Raw genomic sequence first — 22522 nt, forward strand, 5'->3', positions numbered from 1 at the left:
TTTTTTTTTTTTTTTTTTTTTTTTTTTTTTTTTTTTTTTTTTTTAACCTTTTAACATAACCTTTCCTATGTCATTATGGATTTTTTCTAAAGTTGTTTTTAATGATCTTACAGTATTCTATTTTATGGATATACCATAATTTGTATACCCATTCCCTTATTACTTGTTAATGACATTGTTTTTAGAGTTTGAATATAGAAATATCACAATTTTTTTAAACTAATGGATGGTAACTTCCATGCACATAGGAGCCCTAATTTTTGTTCACTGTGGCTCCACCCCAGGGCCCAGCACAGAGCAGGTATTCAGAAAGTAATTGTTGGATTAATGTGCATACCAAAATCCTGGTGCTTATCTCATTACTTTGTTAAAATTGATTCCTAAAAGTTGAATTATTGTGTCAAAGGATAGGAACTATGAGCTTTTTAAAGATCTTTAAAACAAATTGCCAAAATGCCAAATTACTTTCCATAAAGGTTATCATACCCGTTTTTACCCTGGTTAAGCAATAGGGAGAATGCTTGGCTTACTATAATCTCATCAACATAGGTTATTGATCACATTAACTACTTCAGTGGCTAATAAAGTAAAAAGTCAGGCCAGGTGTGGTGACTCACACCTATAATCCCAACACTTTTGGGGGCTGAGGGAGGAGGCTTCCTTGTGCCCAGGAGTTCAAGACCAGCCTGGGCAACATAGTGAGACTCTGTCTCTACAAAAAATTTAAAAAATTAGCCAGGTATGATGGCACATGCCCATAGTCCCAGACACTGAAGAGGCTGAGGCAGGAGGGTTGTTTGAGCTGGGGAATGAGCTATGATCGTACCTGGGCAACAGAGCAAAAAAGAAAAAAGTCAGTCTCAAAAAAGATAAAAGAAAGAAAAAGTAAAAAGTCATTTATCACAGTCTTCTTTTGGTATTTTTTATTCCTATTAAGGAAAAAAATATTTTCTTGTACCTATTAAAGCATGAAAATGTGTACCATGCTCATTTTATATTGAGATAATAGTGTTCTTCCTACTGATCTGCAAAGCTTGTTGTATATTAGGTATATTTACCACTTACTGTATATTTTTCAATTTAACATTTATATTTTATTTTATTTTAGAGGAGAATATGCAGAGGCTTTAAAATCCTATGTGGTCAAACCTATCTTTTCCTTTGCAATTTTTTCCACTGCATTTATGTTTTGGTACTAATTCCTATTTCAGAAAGCGGTTAAGTGATAACTTACATATGCATCTAGCATTTTATGAAAATTTATTTTTGGATTATGAAATAAGGCTCTAACCTGAATTATTTTGAGTCATTAACTTTTCTGACATGAGAAGTTGAATTGATTCAAGATATACTGTTTACTTCACGTTAAGTTTTCTACACATAGGGTATGTCTAGAGATTACTCTTTATTTTACTATTGTGATAGTTGTAGTTTATAGCGTTTTAAAATCATCAATGGCATACTCTCTCTTTTTTAAAAAAATTTAGTCTTATTCTTCTAGAGGAACGTGAAAATAAATTTTGTCAGATGTCTAATAAAAATCCCCTTCAGAACTAATTTAAGTCTCTAAAGTAATCAGGAGATCAGGTACTTTTACAAAGGGCATTTTCAGATTACAGTTATCTGCCATTTCCAGTGGCTCTTCCTTGTTGCATTCCAGTGCTGTAATAAACACAGAGTTTCTCTAATTTCCCAATCTAAGTGCCATCATGGGTGTAGACAGGAGGAGTATAACTTCAGTTTCTCTTTGATCATCACAGTGCTGCAGGTGTGACCAACAGCCCCCCTAGAGGATCTGTTTCTGACCTAGATGTGTTTGGGTTCTGGGTGAAGATTTATTCACCTGAGATGTGTAGCCCCAAAGACATGAGTATCTATTCCAGAGATGTGGATACGCTGATTCCACTCAGATGGCATTGGTAGGGCTTTATTACTTTGTGGAGAAAAGAAAGGCACTCCAGCCACCAAATTATTGGAATACGGTCATCACTCAATCTCATGTCATGTCACATGGTGTTCCTTTTTAGTCGAAAATAATTTTCTTTTCTTTTCTTTTTTTTTTTTTTTTGAGACAGAGTGCCCCTCTGTCACCCAGGCTTGAGTGCAGTGGTGTGGGTCTCAGCTCACTGCAACCTCCACCCCCTGAGTTCAAGTAATTCTTCTGCCTCAGCCTCCTGAGTAGCTGGGATTACAGGAACACGCCACCATGCCTGGCTGATTTTTGTATTTTTAGTAGAGACTGGGTTTCACCATGTTGGCCAGGCAGGTCTCGAATTCCTGACCTCAAGTGATCTGCCTTCCTCAGCCTCCCAAAGTGTTGGGATCACAGGCATGAGCCAGCACCTGGCTAAAGATAATTTTCTATAAAATTCTTCTTGCTCTTTTGTTTTGTTTTAGAAGCAGTCAGAATAAAATAAGTACATAACATCTCTCAATTTCTATTTTATATTTTTTCTTTTTTTCTGATTAATAAATGAATATAAGCTCGTCATAGCCCATTAAAATACATTAATTACCAGTTATACCTACCTGCTCAGCTTCTGGTAAATCTTGCATCTTTGAATTTCTAATTTAATGCTTGTATCCTAAGTGCTTTTTTCACTTTTTGTGTCTAGTTAAAAAAAAATCTTACTGAAATTCTACTTCTTAGGAAATTGACACATAAGATTTTCAACATATGATGTGAGGATATTTTAATAGATCATGTTTAGATAGAACATCATTTTCTAATACTTTGGGTTCTTTATAAATAATAAATGTAGAGGAAAAAGTGGGTAACACTTTGGTCAACCTGAAACTAAAAACAACAAGCCTTCTTTGGGAACCAGGTGATATGTACACATGTGTCCATGTGTGCACACAGACTTACACACACACACATCCTTTGCATATACAACTCCCTCACCCCACTACCCCCCTACACACAGTCTTTTAGAAGCAGATGTAGGATTTGTTTGTAGAAATGCAGGTGCAAGAAGTTTATGGGAACCTTAGACCATTGCAGGGCAGTTACTCATTAGCCTCATTAGCTCAGTCCCTCCAGTAGGGGAAGTGAAGGTACCTTCCATTATTAAAAAGTAACCAAATCAGTGTGTCTTTGCTCTTAAGCATCCAGGTAGCATTCATTATTCTATAAGGCTATTTTATACCCCCAAGCTGCTAAACTGTTCTTTTATCCCACAGACTCCTATATGCCTAAACATTGCATGAAAAAAGAAAACTCTTGATCTTTAACAGTTACGAAGTGCCTGCCTTCTGGCATCAGAAGAGAACAAAAACAGGAAATACAAACTGCAGGGTGGTTCAGTAAAATTACTGAGTTGTATAACAAAAAACAGTTTCACGAAGCCAAGACTTTGCCTCTTTGAACACTCTGTTTGTCTGACCATGAAACCAACAGAACAGTGGTGTTTCTCAACTAGGACTTTTAGGACTCCAGTGTCTACACTGTGTTAAATAGGTGCCCATGCTGGAGAGACCATCTTCTTATAGGTGACCCCAGTTCTTAGCAGAATGTGAAGCCCAGAGTTTGTGCTAAGTATTTGGTAAGAGAATGAATGGCTGGCAGGGCAGCTTGAAGGACTGATGAATATTTACGTTGTATATTTCTAGTGATGTAGCGGTTCATGATCATATGGTGTGGAGGATGGGCTCTTGCCTGCCTTTCTCATCTCTTGCCTTGTTGTAAGGACAGGGACTCAACTGACTGGAGGCTGAGGCTATCTGAGCACCATGCCCATCTGTATGTGGGAGCAGTATGCAATCAGAACAAATTTGCTGCTTTCTTCTGTGGAAGAGTTAGTTGATGTGCAATCAATGGCATATCAGTCTGTACTTCAATGCTGTGAGTTATATTCAATCTGCTTTAGTTTTTCTGAGTTGTTTTAATTCACCTCGTTTAGATTATACAACCTATTCTGCACTGGAATTCACAACCAGCCTAACTTCATCTAGCGTTTGGGAAGAGTGGCTCTTTACTCATATGCCTATTGTTGCAAAAGTACATGACTTTCACATTCCTGTTATTCCTTGGAAGCAAAGAGTCTCTGCTTTTTCTGCCTTTGATGTCTCTTTTCTCTTTTCTCTGTTTTCTGAGTGCTGTTGCTAGTATTTTATTCTCCACATCTCCCACCGTATATGGTGAATTTCTGTTTCTGTGTATTTGTGCAGGTATGTGCATGTGTGGAAGTGCAAGTGTGTGCCTGTGCACACGAGATATGTGGTTGTGTCTACCATAACATATATCACATCCGTTGGTACCTAGTTTGTGACAGACAATATGCTAGATGCTGAGATTACCATAATAAGATACAGTTCTTGCTTTTGAGAATTCTCATCCTTAGCAAAGAATGCAAACCGTAATTAAATCATTACACCACAATGAAATAATATATATAGGTGTTTGTAAAATATATAAATGTAATTATACAGGCAAGGGGTGTTAGGAAAGGCTAAAGAAAGCAAGTACTATTTAATTTTGGCCTTGAAAGTTGAGTGGGAGGACAGTAGGACAGAAAACACAAGAACATTCCAAGCACCTGGGTGTGCAGTCTGGAAATTGTGGACGTGAACCACACATTTGGGGAACTGAGAGAAATAGTTTGGGCAGAGCACAGGGTTGACAAAAGGCAATTACTGGAGATGCAGCTAACTACAGTCAGATTTTGGTTTTTTAAAGCAAAATTCTTTGAAAACGTTAAAAAGGTGTTTAATTATAAATATTATTACCTAAATGGTCTTATAGGTAAAGTTTATATAAACAGAAAGGAAGACAAATGGCTTTGCACAAGAAGAAATAAAATTTTTACTTTGTATTTTAAAATTGAAGAGTGGGCAAGTGTAATAGTATGGTTTATCACATCTTTCTGTAATTTCTTCTTTTATATTAAAAATTAATTGTTGATCTGGCACAAGATATCCTCAGTGAAAAAAATAGTAATTCATTGAAATTATAAGCTAGGTACCTCCTAATTTCTAAACTTTATTTCCTAGTTCTTTACAAATCATTCTGCTGTAGGGTTCAGATCATAACTGTGCTTACACACCTTCTATTTCCAAAGAGGTAGAAATGTGCAGGTAAAACTTATCTACCTGGGCTGATGGGATTTTAATGTGTTCATTTTAACTTGAAGCTGAATTTGAGGGCTGGAATTATTATGCACAAATAAAATTAGCAAAAATTGTAAGCCTAGAGTATACTAGGTCTTTAAAAAATATAAGAAGGAAAATATTTCATATCAGTTATAACAGTAATTGAATATAACTTTAGTAAAATAATTTTTAGGGATATCATTTGTTTTAGTTTACTAAGAAAATGAAGATACTACATCTTTAGTTATCTGCCAAAATTGCTTGCAGTTTTTCTATTTTAAAACTTTCATTAGCTTTTGCAACCTAGTTTTTGTTCCCTGTTATAGTGGAAAGCCGTATCTTCTAGCATCACCACAGGCCTGGGAACTCTGTGAACATGTCCTTACTTTAATTGACTTAAAGGTTATGTTAGCAAACCACACACTTTTCTTTCTTTCCTTTTTTTTTTTTTTTTTTTTTTGATGGAGTCTTGCTCTGTTGCCCAGGCTGGAGTGCAGTGGCTCTATCTTGGCTCACTGCAACCTCTGTCTCCTGGGTTCAAGTGATTCTCATGCCTTAGCCTCCCAATAGCTGGGATTATGGATATATGCCAACGTACTGGCAATTTTTTTATTTTTAGTAGACACAAGTTTCACCATGTTGGCCAGGCTGGTCTCCAACTCCTGATCTCAAGTGATGCACCCCATCTTGGCCTCCCAAAGTGCTGGGATTACAGGGGTGAGCCACTGCACCTGGCCGCAAACCACACACTTTTATATGAGCACTCCAAACCCTCTAGAAGCATCCCCGACAACTGACAATGGGAGCTTGTGAACATGCAGTCATAATTTAACTGGATTTGTAAACGGTCTTTTAGCACATCTGAAGATGTGGAAGAACTAATAATTGTTCTTAACTAAATTTCCTACAAACTTAATAAGACAGTTTTTGATATTTAACATCCAAGGTATGTTTTGAAATTTGATAATGCTGGCAAGCAGAAATGAAAATGAGTTTACTGATAAGCCTCTTCTCTTCCATACCAAGATTCTGGAAGCCAAAATACAACTGAAGGGCCTTTTTAAAAGAATCAGGTGGATTGCAAAGACAGGCTGAACGTGGTTCAGATAAAAGATACACCTGGAAAAGAATAAAGTTTGGATGATGGCGTGCAGTGAGGAAGATTCTAAAAGTTCTATCTTTAAGTATCCATTCAGATTTTCTATCTTTTATGCCTCAAAGCAATTATTGGCCTACCTGTCCATGTAAAAGAGTCATAAGAAGAGTAAAGTTTTATAATTGAATGAAGTATAAGTACAAACAATTTAAGGAACTTACTTGTCAATTCCTTTGCTTCTTTCTGAAATAGAAATCTCCATTCATAAATATTTTGTAAATTGGCATTTTTATATATGGGATTTCATTAAGCCAAGGTTTTCAATAGGGACAATTTTACTTTAGAACTTTAGACACAAATTTTTTGTTTTTTCTTTTATTTCTGTTAAAATATCCATGTTCCTTTTCATCATAATGATTTGTAATATTAAAATCTCAAGTTTCAGGGGAGCTGGAAATGGAAGTCCATGTAATTTTGAGTATGGCATAGCAATGAACACTGACAATGCCAGAGCTGTAAGAGGAGTTTTGGGTTGCCAAAAGCACACTAAGGAACTGTATGACCAGCTTGTGTGCAATGCTTTACAGAAAAGGGCAGACCAGTTTCCAGCCCATTTATTCCTATAAACCTAGGGAGAAAGTTTATTGACACTCTAAAAGGAAAGGATTTGTCTTAGCTTGATATGGTTTCTGTACAAGCTTGGCAGAAACCATAACCTGCCATGCAGAAATAAAATGAAGCAAAAAATCACATGTATACCCATTAGCAATATTTCTTTATATTCACAAGGAAGAACAAGTCTGGTGGATCTGCTAGATCAGTCTTACCCAGTGGATATGTTATCATAACCTAGTGGATGTTGGAAATATACATAATCAGCTTCTCAGCAAATGATTGTGTCTGATTTGCCCCATTTTTGCCCAGTGACTTGTGGGTATCCCACAATGGGTGTCCTCCTTCCCTCTTTGTACAGCAATGTCTTCAGTTCCCAATCCCTGCTTTGTGACTTCATTGTCAACACTTGCACAAGCCGAGTATAGACTCACAAGAAAGAGAAACTTCTCTTTAGGAACATAAACCATTAGATATAACCCTATTCATGAGATTATTTCATCACATCAACCTCTCTTCTAGATGCCTGAGATATGGACACTTCTTATTAACAAACAGCCTGATAAAATATTAACTTCATTAACTCAGTCCAATGATTGGCCTCTAGTCTGAGTCATAAAATATTTTCAGAGAAGATATTTTGTCACTTTCACATACACATAGTAAACATAAACCAGTGGGGTATTGCTCATCGGGCTTTATTTAAGAGATTATGAAATGCTTATTTCTAGCCCTTTTTGGATTATATGGAGGTTGACGAAGATGCCACAAAGTTTCTTCCCCAATCAACCACTTTTATTTATTTTGTTTGTCTTTTGTTCTTCCCATGCTACACTGATGTATAATTAGCCACTTTATGATTCTTTCCATCTTTAATTTCCAGGGAAAATATTTAAGATAGTACAAGTTCAGACTATGAACAGAATATCCCCAATTCCATATTAATGAGGTAAAAATTAATGAGAGTCATTCACTCTTTCTTCACCTCACATGATGCCCAACTTCTGTGGAGCCCAGATGCTCAAAATACAGTTCCTACTCCAGTGGAGATACAAGGAAATCCACAACATGTGAACATTTTTGCTTTGTCCTTTGACTCTCTTCCCAAGATTTCTGTAAAACTAGAATCAACTAGATTAACTGTTTCCCCATACTTTCTCTTTTTTTCTTTTAGTTGTTCAAGTTGGTTTCCCATGTCTTGGAAAACAGGATGGGGTGGCAGCATTTGAAGTGAATGTGATTGTTATGAATTCTGAAGGCAACACCATTCTCCAGACACCTCAAAATGCTATCTTCTTTAAAACATGTCAGCAAGGTAAGCACTGATGGTGATTCAAGAGAAGATATGTTGTAAGGGCTTTAGGTGTGACTTGGGCCAAATATTTATATCTATACACACACACACACACACACACACACACATACACACACACACATGGTTTTTTGGATGATGGCTGTATAACTACAGCAACGGAAGGAGGAGTTGATAAGCACAGGATTTAGCAACAATACTAAGATAGACTTTCTCTAACTTTAACCCCACTTTTAATATTAGGAATAGGAACCTTTTCAAAACACCTTTTCTTCCTCCCTTTCCACTCCTCCAACACAGTTGTTGGGAGTCTCAGTATATCTCACCTGTCGTGATGAATTTCCCCCCCTTTCTTGCTCTGTTTGCTCACGGCAAGGTAGCTTGTCATTACCATCACTTCCCACTTGTCAAAGGCAACAGTAATATAACCCCTGACGAAGGCCTGATGCTGCTCACATCCATGGAGGACAGGGTGCCACCTCATGCCAGTAATCCCTACCAGGTCAAGGCCTCACTCAGTACCTCCCCACCACACCCCAGAAGCCCATTTAAATATAAAAGCCCAGGCTCCTCTCGCATCCGCATACAAGCTTTTCTAGCTCAGAATGTAAGCTCTGGAGCCTTTCAGTGCTCTAAAGATGCGCCTATAAGTCATCTTACCCTCTGAAAGGGGAAAGGCAATACCATTCATTCAATTGCAGTGTGAATTTAACAAGGTACAGTAGATCCGTAGGAGGAGATGAAGGCAGAATAAAATTTGCCTTACCTTCTTCCATGAGCCCTCTACTATTGGAAGTAAGAGAGGCAAAATCTTACTCTGCAGCAGCTTTAGTGAAATCCAAGTGATATCGAGGGAATGAGTTGGAAGTACTGGTATTTGATCAATTATGATTAATTGGTGGACTAGAACAGAAATGAACACTACTGTCTCATGCTGGCTGTGATTCACCCAACACGATTTCAAGGGTGTCCATATAAGCTTTGTTTCTCTCTGGTGAAGCTGAGTGCCCAGGCGGGTGCCGAAATGGAGGCTTTTGTAATGAAAGACGCATCTGCGAGTGTCCTGATGGGTTCCACGGACCTCACTGTGAGAAAGGTAAGACACAGAGCTGACTTCCCTTGCTCCCTTCCTAATGAATATGGATGTCATGCAGGAGCCCCATGTGGATTTTAACACCTGAAATTATTTTCTGGTCACAGGGGCAGAAAACTTTGGCGCAATGCCCCCACTTTTTGTGGCCATTCCTGGCCATCTCCCCCAACTCGTCCCGCTTCACAAATACAGCCACCGTACTTTGGCATAATCTTATGATAATTTTGAGGGTTTTTTTCTCCACTTAAGTTGGGTTTAAAAAGCTAGTATCACCACTGATCTGAAATTATTCCAATTAAAAGTAGCTTGATTCACAACGAAGAATATATCTGAGTTATGATGTTATAAGGCAAAAAAGTGGATGAAAAGAATTTGTGTAGTAAGTACATCAATTTCAGGGAAATTAATTTTAAAATATATGAAAAGATAAGCATGGAAATGAATATTAATCATAAGATGTTTAAATACTAAGAGCTTATCTGACTAGAGTAAGCAAAATATTTTCATTTTCAAGAAATGATTCTGGGGAAAATTTATTCAAGTATTCAAATGGAACCAATCCAAAAGTCAGCTCTAAGAAAGTAGCCTGGAAATTGAAAAATAGCCTAATTTATACCACAAAAATAATATTAATATAGCAAACTTGTATCTCTGAAGAGTAATCATTTTAGAGTCAACCACAAAGCTTGAAAATGTAGACCTGTTGTATTATTGACATTTCAAAATGGTCCTGTCTCCAAAATACCATTTGACCTTAATCAGGGTTCTCTCTCCCTATAAGCCCTTTGCACCCCACGGTGTATGAATGGCGGACTTTGTGTGACTCCTGGTTTCTGCATATGCCCACCTGGATTCTATGGCGTGAACTGTGACAAAGGTAACAGTTTCTTTGTAAGAACAAAGTTATTTTTACTTTAAAAATGTTTGATTAGAATGAGTTACTTTGTATGTCCTCACTCTTCATAACAGCTCTGTAAATAAAGTGTATGGCTGAGGGTAAAGATGGCTGCTATAGTAACTGAAATCCCAATTTTAGTGTAGTGTAATAGCAAAAGTTTATTTTCATTCACAGAATGCTCCAGTGCATTTTGCCTGGTCAGTGGGCAGGGCAGCTCTTCTTCATGCAGTGACTCAGGAGCCCAGGCACCATCTATCTGTGGTCCTGCCTAGAGCTTTGGAACTCTCTAGATCCAGCCAATAGGCAGAGAAGGATTGAAGTAAGCACTGCTAAAAATAAATAAATTAATTAAAAAATTTAAAGCCCTGGCCCAGAAGTTACCCACAAAACTTCCACACCTATTCCATAGGTAGGAGTTAGCCTCATGGCCCTACCTGGATTCAGGCAGAAGAAATGTTGCCCCTGGCTGGACAGCTGTCTCCCACTGACATCTCATATTATGTGAGTGGAGTGTAAATTTTTGTGAACAATTAGCTGGTCTATGCCACATGGAATTTTGGTATGTCCTAAATCGGTTTTGTGGGTGACCTTCTAAGGCTAAAATTAAACAACCTGCTATACATTGCCTAACCTAGAAGTTTACTGACTCCTGATTCAATACTCTGCTCACAAATCACATCCCAGAGAGATCGGGTTCTTCCTTCTCAACATTGCAGCAACACAGCCAGATTTCACTCTTAGTAAGTGCATTCAAACTTGGCCCTAAAATTGCTGAATGATTCATACTCTTTATAAGATACTTGTTTATTTTGCCCAGTTCACATCTTTTAAGTGGAAAAAAATAAAGACTATGCTGTGAAATTTGTATATTTAATGAAGTTATCTTTGTGTTAAAAAATGCTAATTGTATGAATAGAGCATTGTTTTTTGTCAATAAACATATAAGTTAAGATGGAATAATAAATTTTATTCTTGAAAAGTGTCTCTTTAGTGATCACTCAGTTAGTACCAAATAAGATTGCCATGAGCAGTTTGTTGTTGTTGTTGTTGTTTTTTTAAAGGAAAGAGCCTTCAGTATGAGTCAGAATAACTTATGGTTGTTTACTCTTTTATGATAATACAGTTATGTGATTTTACTCTGAACATCTTTTGAGATATGTAAAGTATTATCCATCTCATCCTAGATAAGCAAAGTGAGGTTTATGGAACTTGAGTCGGTTGACCCAAATTCATATCCTGTGCTGTACCATGTTGCCACCCAGGCTACCTAATTCAGCCCTCGATTCTTCCACAAGTGACTCTGAACCTGGGCAGGCAACTTGATCTCTCTGTGGACCACGCTTTTTCTATCTCTAGACTTGGAATTAAGCCACTGACCCTCCTGTCCCTCACCCCTGAGCTATATATAATAACTATATTGAGATAATATGTGAAAGCATTTCTGCCTTTTTTAAAGTGGTCTTTTAAAACTATAGTATCGGATTAAAAAACATTTTTTAATGTGTTTTCATAAAGATTAAGCACTATTTAATAAGAATTAACAGCCAGTGAGTAAAATTCATTACTGTGAATCTTTTTGTCTAAATTTAGCATTCAGTATCTCTGCTATTTTAAAACTGGGCATTCTAGAGCAGAATTAAACTCTTATGGCCTCAAAACTATTAATAAATAAGACAAATCCTCCAGAGATTTAGTTGAAAAACTCATGTACTCACAAGAGACCTTCTTATGTAGGCGTGGCCATTGTTGGTGTGGTTTGCATAATGGCGTGTCAAATGCAGTGTTTTTCTAGTGCTGTGGTGTCACAAACACCACATGGTCACTGTTAAAGTAATATATCTATCTATATTCCAGTACATATTATATTTTATAATATTTTATCTTTCAAATGAAAGATTTTCCTACTCATCAGACTCCAGTAACTTCTTTATTCTTTTATAAAGTCTGTTGAAATTCCACTTAGTCTCACTGGAGATCTCACTGGAGATTTTTTCTACCTCAACAAAAGGTGCTTTTATTCTCCAGGAAGGAATGCGTGGAGGCTCTGGAAAAACGATTTAATTACTACTATGGAGCTAGACCTCAGCACTATCTATTTGAACAAATATTAAAGAATAACTTTCGTTGGCCCTTGGGACATCACAACCTTTAGGACTTAAGGAGTTTAGCGTTGGCCAGTGGGGCCTCAGCCCCAGAGAAACGTACTTCATGTCTCTAGCTGCTTGTTTTTCTAATCAAGAATCATTGAACACAGAAATGTAGAGAAACTTGCTCATGACAATACAATAGCATACAAGTACTAAGAGCGTGGCCAAGTTATATAACCAACTTTGCCAAATTCTACCATTGCATTACACATCAGTAATTGGGCAGTGCCCATGGGACACAGGCCAAGTGGGCACTGGTCCCAAAGTTTTTCAGGGCACTGATCTCATCATTCCCTTTTATCTCCAAGAGAAACAGAAGTGAGGAGACAGGGCACACTTACAAAAACAACTGTCCACCCTTAGCAATACTGCAGCAAAGAGGAGGCCCCAAGAGCTGGTTCTCCTAAATCCTAAATCCCATACCAAAATGCTACAGCTCCCTTCCACGTTAAGAGGCTTGATTTTTTTGTGACCTGTGTGGGCAATGTAGCGAGACTCCATCTGTACAAAAAAATTTCAAAACTTAAGTAGGCATGGTAGTGTACACCTTTACTCCCAGTCATCTGGGAGGCTGAGGCAGGAAGACCCCTTAAGCCCAGAGGTTTAAGGCTGCAGTGAGCTATGATTGTGCCACTGTACTCCAGCCTGGGAGACAGAGCAAGACCCTGTCTCTTTTAAAAAACAAACAAACCAAAAAAAAAAAAGAGCTTTGATTTTCCCAAGTGAATACAGCACTGCCTTCAACTGGGAGATCTTTGTGATTTTAAACACAATTTATCATCTAAGAGGCATGATATTCATAGAACATTTTACTTTGTGGACTTTTTTCCACAAAGAAAACATACACTTAGAACTTTTGGATTTCTTTTCTGATATTCCTACTGGAAGCTTACTTTAGCTTTTGTTCATCTATAGCGAATTTTAGCCAGTTTTATATGGGACAAGAACAAATAGGTCATATAACTGGAATTGCTAAAAATCCAAGCTCTCATTTTAATTTCCTTTATAGAATGAGCCAACTTATCTATTTTTAGATATTTCCTCTCCTCCTCTCCCCATTTCTCCATCCTCCCTCTATTTTAGGTGCTAGTGAGCAGTGAAATTCCAGAAACTGACACTGTGAGAGAAGGTTTAGGATGAATCACAAAGTGTGATTACTACCTGGATAATCTGGTTATTGGGCTCCCACTATGATACAGCCAACTTCATCATCGTCTGGTCCATGCTGTGGCCATACTCCTACCTACGGCATCTCACCCGGGCCCACATTCTTTTCCTGAATACGGTTACTCTTTTCCCCAAAAGTCATAAAAGTGTATTTTTTAAAACAATCCCATTAAGATAAACCTTTGTTCATCTTGTCCTGAAACAAAGGAGCTTTTTTTCTTTGTCAGGTCCTGATATTTATGACTTCTCTTTTATCTATTCCACAGTAAGTCTTCTCCTTTTTACCCTTCCTTTATCCTCCAATCTGATGTTTACAAAAAAAAAAAAAAAAAAAAAAAAAAAAAAAAATTCCTTAGGTTTAATACCATTCTTCTCCTTTTAAGGGCATAGATATGTATAAGAAAACTTAAAAAGCTAATTTTTTACTGTGCCTTTCTTCACTGAGATGGAAACTCCTACGGGTGGGTAGTATATGATGTGTGTGGTCTCCTGTTATGTTCTGGAGTCTGCACATAGGCAAGCAATTGGTTACAATTTTTATATTTGTAAAGCAGCTTATTTCTTTACGTCAGGAAATGGACAGGCAGCAGATGCCTAAAAATAGTACCTCACTTTAAGTGAAATTTGTGTTAGACTTAACCTACTGTCTAATGCAACACCCCTGTTGCTCATTCTAACAGCAAATTGCTCAACCACCTGCTTTAACGGAGGGACCTGTTTCTACCCTGGAAAATGTATTTGCCCTCCAGGACTAGAGGGAGAGCAATGTGAAATAAGTGAGTATTAACTTTCTGCCTTCTTTTGACTTAGGGAGACCTTATAACCCCTTCATTTTATCAAGAAGGAGTCGGAAGCCCAGAGAGAATGAATAGCTTGTCTAAGGTCTTAGGCCAGTGGTTTCTTTTTGCTAGATTCAGCTGCCATGCATTTTGGCTGAAGGTGGGGCAGAGTGACACAGCTCACCTCACAGGACTCAGAAGAAATGATCTCTGACTCGGTTATGTCTGGGTTTGGATTATTCAGCATGTTGCATTGTTCTCTGCTACTCATTTTGTCCCCTCCTCATTATGTGGAACCCATAGGTTCAGACTGGAAATGTAGATCTGAGCTCTGGGACAGCTGGGATCTGTTTACCTACCTACCTGTTTCCCCTGCCGCTCACTGCCAGATGTCCTAGACTGAGCCTAACAACCCATCTAAGAGAAAAAGGTAGACTCAAGAAAAAGAAGGAAAAAAGGCACATAGCAATAAAAAAAGAATGAAATAATAGCACATACAGCAACATGAATGAACCACACAGATACTAAGTGAAAGTAACCAGACACAAAAAATTACCTCCTGCATGATCCCATCTTTTTGAAGTTCAAGCTAATAGGTGAAACTAATGGATGACGGTGGAAACAAGAATCACAGCAGGAGCAAAAGAAACTTTATGGAATGCTAAGTATCTTGATTGGTGAAGTGTCACACATCTGTTTATGTAAATAAAAATATCTGAACTGTAAACTTAAGATTGGTGCACATTAGGCCTTTACTGTATATTTGTCATACTTCAATACACAAAAGTTAAAAACATAAGGGTTGAAATGTGGTAGCTTATCTTTGTTTTCGGAATCAATATTCCAGTATTCCAATTGTTTGTCCAGGCTCTGCCACTGACCAGCCATGTAGCTCTCAGCAAGTCATGTAGCCTTCTCTTTAACCCAGAAATGAGATAACTCCCTCCTAGATTGCCTTACAATCCAGAAGAACAGATAGCACCAAAGCACATGCTCAAGAAAGAGCAAAAGGAAGGTCAGTCTGTCCACTAAGGGTCCTGTGTCCCTGCCTTTCTTGATGTGTTGGTTGAGGGAAACTTGGTCTGTGTTTCATTTCCAGCTGTATCTGTAAAACATCACTGTTTGGTATAGCCAAACAGTATGTACAGTAGTGTATATAGTAGTGTATTGCAGATTGAAAGTTGAATAAGATGAAGTTCCTGTTTGAACTTTCAACCTCTAATTTATTTGTGGGCTTTTGTACTTTAATGAGTAGTGGATGAAGTAACCATTTTTTATAGGGTTCAGATGAAATACCTCTAAAGTTTCCATAGAGCATGCAATTAATTGTCTGGGTGTGGTTTCTATTCTTATTATTTACCCTTCCCAGATAAAGATATCTCTGAACTAACTCCCCTCAATTTTCCCCTGTACTTACTTCAGACTCTGCACACTTACTTGGTTCATGGTTATGAATCTTTGTTCATAAACTCATTTTCCTTCATGTAAATATGCCCTTTCATGTCCTTAGGTTTATGAATCTTCTGTTGGCAGAGACAATGTTCTATATTCTTGGTTTTTTGTTTCGTTTTTTTCTAACTGCATCAAAATATGTGGGTCTTTGAAAGCTCCTGATTCACCCTACTGCAAGTTTTATCCAAAACCTCTGCGGAAGTTTCCTGTTTCTATCATGGCAACCACATTACCAGGAAAATATGGAAATGGGTCTTGAGTTGAAAAGTGCCTCTAAAGGTATAGAAACAAAAAAGTATAGTTGAATTATGTATTTTTTTTTTTTTTTTTTTTTTTTTGAGACGGAGTCTCGCTCTGATCGCCCAGGCTGGAGTGCAAAGTGGGCCGATCTCAGCTCACTGCAAGCTCCGCCTACCCAAGGTTTTCACCATTTCTCTCCTTAGCCTCAGCCATCCTGAGTAGACTGGGACTACAAAGGCGCCCTGCCAACCTTGCCAAGTAGTTTTTTGTATTTTTAGTAGGAGACAGGGTTTCACCGTGTTAGCCAGGATGGTCTCACCATCTCAGCATGACCGTTCTTCGTGATCCGACCGTCCAACATCCAACCAGTGCTCAGGCTTGAGCCACTGCGCCCAGCCCCTGTATTCTTATTTTTAATTAAGATATAAGTCACAATCATATAAAATTCAACATTTTAAAATGTACCATTCAGGTTATTCACAAGATTGTATAGCCATCACCTCTATCAAATTCCAGAACATGTTATCATCCCCAAAAGAAAGTCTGTACCTATTAGCAGTGACTCCCTCTTCCCCTCTCCCACCAGACCCTGGCAACCAATAAGCTACTTTCTGTCTCTAGACTTGCTTATTCTTAACATTTCACATAAATGGAATCATACAAGATGTGGCATTTCTTGTATGGCTTCTTTCACCTGGGTTCATTCTAATGTTTTCAATGCTCACTCATGGTGTAGCATATATCAGTGCATTATTCCTTTTTATTGCCAAATAATATTCCATTTTATGGATTTGCTACACTTTGTTTATTTATCAGTTGTTGGACATTTGGGTTGTTTCCACTTTGGGGCTTTTATGAATAATATTGCTATGAAAATCTGTGTGTGAGATGTTTGTGTGGACGTTTCCATTTCTTCGGAATATTTACCTGGGGGTGGAATTGCTGAGTCACATGGTAACTTTTTTGAGGAACGACCAGACTGTTTTCCAAACATTTCCAAAATGTTGCATCATTTTACATTCCCACCAGCAGTGTATGAGGGTTCCAGTTTCTCCACATCCTCACCAGCACTCATTCATTGCTGGCTATATTTTGTTTGTTTGTTTATTTGTTTTGTTTTTTAATGGAATGTATATTCTGATGTCATCTTTATTTTCATTTCTCCTGACCTCTATCAAGAATGATACCATCTCACCTGGGCGCAGTGGCTCATGCCTATAATCCCAGCACTTTGAGAGGCTGAGACAGGCGGATCACCTGAGGTCAGGAGTTAGAGACCAGTCTGGCCAACATGGCAAAACCCCATCTCTACTAAAAACACAGCAGTCAGCCAGGTGTGGTGACAGGCGCCTGTAGTCCTAGCTACTCAGGAGGCTGAGGCAAAAGAATTGCTTGAACCGTGGAGGCAGAGGTTGCAGTGAGCCAAGGCTGAGCCACTGCACTCTAGCCTAGGAGACAAGAGCAAAACTCCACCTCAAAAAAAAAAAGAAGAAGAAGAAGAATGATACCATCTCAAACTTCATTCCGAGTTGATTGTGAGACATGCTTGTAGGTTAACAAAACTATGGTTAGAAGTATCTGGATGGATGATATGTACATTCATCTTGTTATCTAAGACTCACGGATTTCCCAAAATCTTTAATGAACCTTCAGTTAAAAGACTACCCAAATTATTTATTATCCTTTTCTAATGCAAAGATTATTAGAAAAGAATTAGAAAAGGATTTTAAAATAACTGAGTGGGTTCTTCTTATAAAAGTTCTCAATATAAAATGTTCTCTGTTAAAATTTTAGAATATTGGAGAAAACAGTTAAAATCACCTACCATCCTAAAACCCAGAGTTGACAATTGTTGGCACTTAAAAACCCTTTTATCTTTTTTCTTCATTAAACTGTCATGAATTTAAGTTATCCTACAATTGCATAGGTGGAAGAAATCTAATGTCTTTATTTTGTCAATACCTTATTTCATTGTTCTTACAAGGACTCATCCATTGGTTACAGTAAAAATGCCAGCAGCCTAAACAGTCAAATCTGTTTGTCTTCAGGCAGGGCTTAGTCTGTCTCTCTCTCTCTCTCTGTCTCTGTCTCTCTGTCTCTTTCTCTCTCTCTCTCTCTCTCTTTCTCTTTTGAGATGGAGTCTAGCTCTGTCACCCAGGCTGGAGTGCAGTGGCACCATCTTGGATCTCTGCAACCTCCGCCTTCCAGGTTCAAGCGATTCTCCTGCCACAGCCTCCTGAGTAGCTGGGATTACAGGTGCCTGCCACCACGCCTGACTAATTTTTTTTCATTTTTAGCAGAGACAGGATTTCACCATATTGGCCAGGCTGGTCTTGAACTCCTGGCCTCCAGTGATCTGCTCACCTCAGCCTTCCAAAGTGCTGGGATTACAGGCGTGAGCCACCATGCCCAGCCAGGGCTTAGTCTCTTAAGTAAAAATGTGCCATCTCTCAGGCTGAATCAATTTGCCACTATTTAATGGGTAGAATTTGGTTGCAAAATATTTCCAGGAAAAATAAGTTAATATTAAAGATATTTCCAGTATTCTGAATTTTAAAACAATCAGATCTTCATGAATTTTGGCTCTTATAGTCTTTGAACTAGTAATGGCTTTCAAATGTCTAACATCTCCTGCAGTCATGTTTCTGTTGTGTGATAGCCAGGAGAGAATGTCCTCCTTCCTGACTGCAGTGAATCTAAGGGTCCTCACTTCCCTGTTGCCATGAAAACAAAAAATCTCTTGAAGTTAATGAAAGGATTCTCTCCACCAATCATTTTCTGTGTTATCCCAGTTACCAACTTCACCCCTCATAGAGGAGGAGAAAATTCAGGCCCACCAAGTAGTTCACATATGAGTACTCTGTTTTCTGCCATATAATTATCATCCCATACCTTGCTCACTTGAAAAAACCTGGTGCATTGCAGAGTACTGTGAGATGACCCAATTTTGTGTATATGTTGGAGTCAGGTATTTCTTTGATGCAAGTGGAAATTTGGAGTTAGATATTCCTTCTTCTGGGTGAGAGTTGAGATCTTAACTAAACAGTAAATGGTATTCTTGTATTCAAACCTGGCCAAAAAAAAAAAAAAAAAAAAAAAGAGGATCCTCTTTTGGTCAATGAAAAGGTGATATTCTGTTATTAAGTTTGTTTAATACCTGTTTCTGGAACACCTCTACGCAGAAAAACCTCAATGTCTAACAGCATTCCAGGTTTGTGAGAGACCTTAACATCCCAATATTGTTATGTCTATATTGTCTCTACAATGACTAAATACTGCTTTGGTCTACTCATACATGAAGAAAGTCCTTTTAGGTAAATAAAAGATAAAATGTTTTAGTAGAATGATTTTCATAAAGAATTTACTTCTTGCTTGTCACAAATAGTACTTGTCAGTAAAATATATAGGGGTTGACTTCCTTCACAGCTTTCTTTGGCAATAAAAAGAAGGGCTTAGAGAGTGAAAGGCAGGTTGGTTTAGTATAAATTTTCATTAGTTCTCCTTATGTACCCAGAAGCCTTTGTAATGAGTGTTCTGCTGAAGTGAATAAAAATAAAAGAAAAAGAACAGCAAAAGCAATCCAAACTCCTCCACTACCAAAATCTATGGGCTACTTGCTGTCTTCAAAACATCTTATGCCAGGCATAGGATGTGGTTTCAGCTCTAGGTAAAAAGTACCTTATCTTCCACTTCTTCAGAAGCTAGGACTTAGGATAGCAAATAATAGATTGCAGAGGGAGAATAAATAGCCTCTGGAGAAAGAAGTGAGAAATTTATTACATGATTTTTACACCTAGGGCCTTACTCCAGCTCTAAAATTCTGTGATTCAAAGATCTGTGAAAAGCATTCGTAATACTCATTGGGCAAAGAGAAAAAAGAAATTACGAAGTATCATTATGGACCTAGGATGTTCCAGGAAAATACATTGCTGTGATATTGGGCACCTTTTGTGTCACATCTCACAGCCTCTTGGCCAGCCTTGCACGCCAGCCATTGCCACTGCACCTCGACTTAGCGGCCCCATACTCCTGCTTTCCACCCACAAACACACTTTTGTGTTGCCTTTCCCTCCTTCCGTTTCACTCCTCCCATTCCCCCATTCCTGTTTCCTACAATCACTTCCCCAAATAAACTAGCTGCATGCAGGTCCTGCTTTCTGGGGAATCCTAGGCAAAGACTGTCATCAGGTACAGGTATAGAGTCACTTTCAAAAAAAGTGACATTCAAAAATCAAAACTCGGCCATGCATGGTGGCTCATGCCTGTAATCCCATCATTTTGGGAGGCTGAGGTAGGAGGATCACTTGAGGTCAGGAGTTCGAGACCAGCTTGGCCAACAAGGTGAAACCCCGTCTCTATTAAAAATACAAAAATTAGCCGGGCATGGTGGCACATGTCTGTGTTCCCAGCAACACTGGAGGATGAGGCAGGAGAATCACTTGAACCTAGGAGGCAGAGGATGCAGTGAGCCAAGGTCCCACCACTGTACTCCAGCCTGGGCAAAATAGCAAGATTCCATCTCAAAAAGAACCAAAAAACAAAAGTCAATACCCAGAGAAAAGATTATTTAAAGGGCCCTTTATGTCATAACTTTTAGTAAAGTATATCTTAGCAAGTATTTATGAGTCAGTGAAAAGATTATTCCGTTTATTAAAAAGTAATTGGATTGGGCATGGTGGCTTGTGCTTGTAATCCCAACACTTTGGGAGGCCAAGGCGGGCAGATCACTTGAGGTCAGGAGATGGAGACTAACCTGACCAACAGGATGAAACCCTGTCTTTACTTAAAAAAAAAAAAAAGAATATAAATGCAGCGTTTTGGCAACACATTTATAATCCAAAAGCATAAGTTAAAACTATTATCCTATCTGTTCCAAAAACAAAACTCAAACAAAATAAAAGCCTGAGTAGATCTGAAATAAATGAAAATTGCCATTTAAAAGCATTTATCCTCTCAAAGCCTTGTAATTCCTCTGAAAAATGTAATTACCTCTGAATGAAGCACCAGGTTCCTTGTTTAGTTGCATTCTTCTCTTTTTCAGGCAAATGCCCACAACCCTGTCGAAATGGAGGTAAATGCATTGGTAAAAGCAAATGTAAGTGTTCCAAAGGTTACCAGGGAGACCTCTGTTCAAAGCGTAAGTACCCCATACACATTGCCAATCTGGGCTACCGGGTCGTTAAACTAGCAGGAGTCTCTCACTACATACTTCTGTGCCTACTGCATGTTGCCTGGGCATCACAGTTAACCTTTCTTCACTGACATATATGCTTCCTTATGTAGACCAGAGGCGTTGTATGAAATCTGTGCATGTAAAAAAATGGATACTCACACATGCAACTGAATGTTTTAACTATAAGGTGGTTTCTTTGTTTTGTTTTGTTTTGTTTTTTGAGACGGAGTCTCACTCTGTCACCCAGGCTGGAGTGCAGTGGCGCGATGGAGGACCACTGCAACCTCCGCCTCCCAGATTTAATTGATTCTCCTGCCTCAGCCTCCTGAGTAGCTGGGACTACAGGTGCCTGCCACCGCACCCAGCCAATCTTTGTATTTTTTCAGTAGAGATGGGGTTTCACCATCTTGGTCAGGCTAGTCCTGAACTCCTGACCTCGTGATCCACCTGCCTCGGCCTCCCGAAGTGTTAGGATTACAGGCGTGAGCCACAGCACCCAGCCAGGTGTTTTCTTAAGGAAAATAAACTTCCATGGTCCAGCAGTTTCAAAATCCTACTGAACGTCTTTTGCAAATGAAAAATGTCATGCTTAAAGATCCTTCTCAGGACTTTACAAAAAGTCCAAAACCAACTTATGGCTGGAGACTGACTTAGGGAAAAAAAATTAGAGGATGAAGCCAAAACTAACACATTCTAAAGAATTGCAAGGAAAGCAACTATGTAATTCTGTTGAAAAAGGAAAGCTCAGGAAATACTCTTTTTATTTCCTTTGATTCTAGCTGTCTGCGAGCCTGGCTGTGGTGCACATGGAACCTGCCATGAACCCAATAAATGCCAGTGTCAAGAAGGTTGGCATGGAAGACACTGCAATAAAAGTGAGTGGGAGAAATAAAAAGTTGTAAACAAGGAAAAAAATAAAAATAAAAGTGAGTGGGAGACCAGAAGAAGAGCCAGCCTTTTCACTTCTGTTTCTTGACTTCAAAGGCTAACGGTCAACCTATAACTCAGCCCTGCTTTCCATTTCATTAAAAGCAGCTTCTCTGTCTCTTCTCCCCCACACTTCTCCACCTCTTTAAACTTTAGAGTCTAAGCTTTAGTGTGTAAAGAGTAATGCATCTTTGTAAAACATCACATCTGTAAAATATCTTAAATATTTTCTAGGCTAAATTAGTAATACAGATTGATTTGGGGTGATACAGTATGTTAACTATGAAAAAAATGACACATGAAATTAAGATTTTTAAATCAAATGTAGGATCAGTATCTCCTTGCCTCTGATTTTATAATTCATGATTTGTCAAGTATCATTATAAAACATGAAGCATTTTGCTTCTTAAAATATTTAAATCGTATTGGTAATAGTAAGTAAATGAGTTCTTTTGAGGGAAAGAAAAGGTTTATAAAGTTGTCTGTGGGAGAGATGTTATAATGGAGTTACATTTTTTTCAAAATTTACTACCAA

At 38.2% G+C, this 22522-nt stretch overlaps 1 protein-coding gene across 1 annotated transcript in view; it reads left to right on the forward strand.

Annotated features, from left to right (window-relative positions):
- Positions 1-22522, forward strand: part of WIF1 (Wnt inhibitory factor 1) — a 72185-nt gene that overhangs the window by 45356 nt on the left and 4307 nt on the right. Inside the window, exons 4-9 of the mRNA XM_017871566.1 lie at positions 7974-8114; positions 9112-9207; positions 9986-10081; positions 14097-14192; positions 20929-21024; positions 21840-21935. Of these exons, the coding sequence (XP_017727055.1) occupies positions 7974-8114; positions 9112-9207; positions 9986-10081; positions 14097-14192; positions 20929-21024; positions 21840-21935 (621 nt within the window). The remainder of the gene's footprint in view (positions 1-7973; positions 8115-9111; positions 9208-9985; positions 10082-14096; positions 14193-20928; positions 21025-21839; positions 21936-22522) is intronic.

Source organism: Rhinopithecus bieti, unplaced genomic scaffold (genome assembly GCF_001698545.2).
Source record: "Rhinopithecus bieti isolate Rb0 unplaced genomic scaffold, ASM169854v2 scaffold_5924, whole genome shotgun sequence".
NCBI classification, from domain to species: Eukaryota; Metazoa; Chordata; class Mammalia; order Primates; family Cercopithecidae; genus Rhinopithecus; species Rhinopithecus bieti.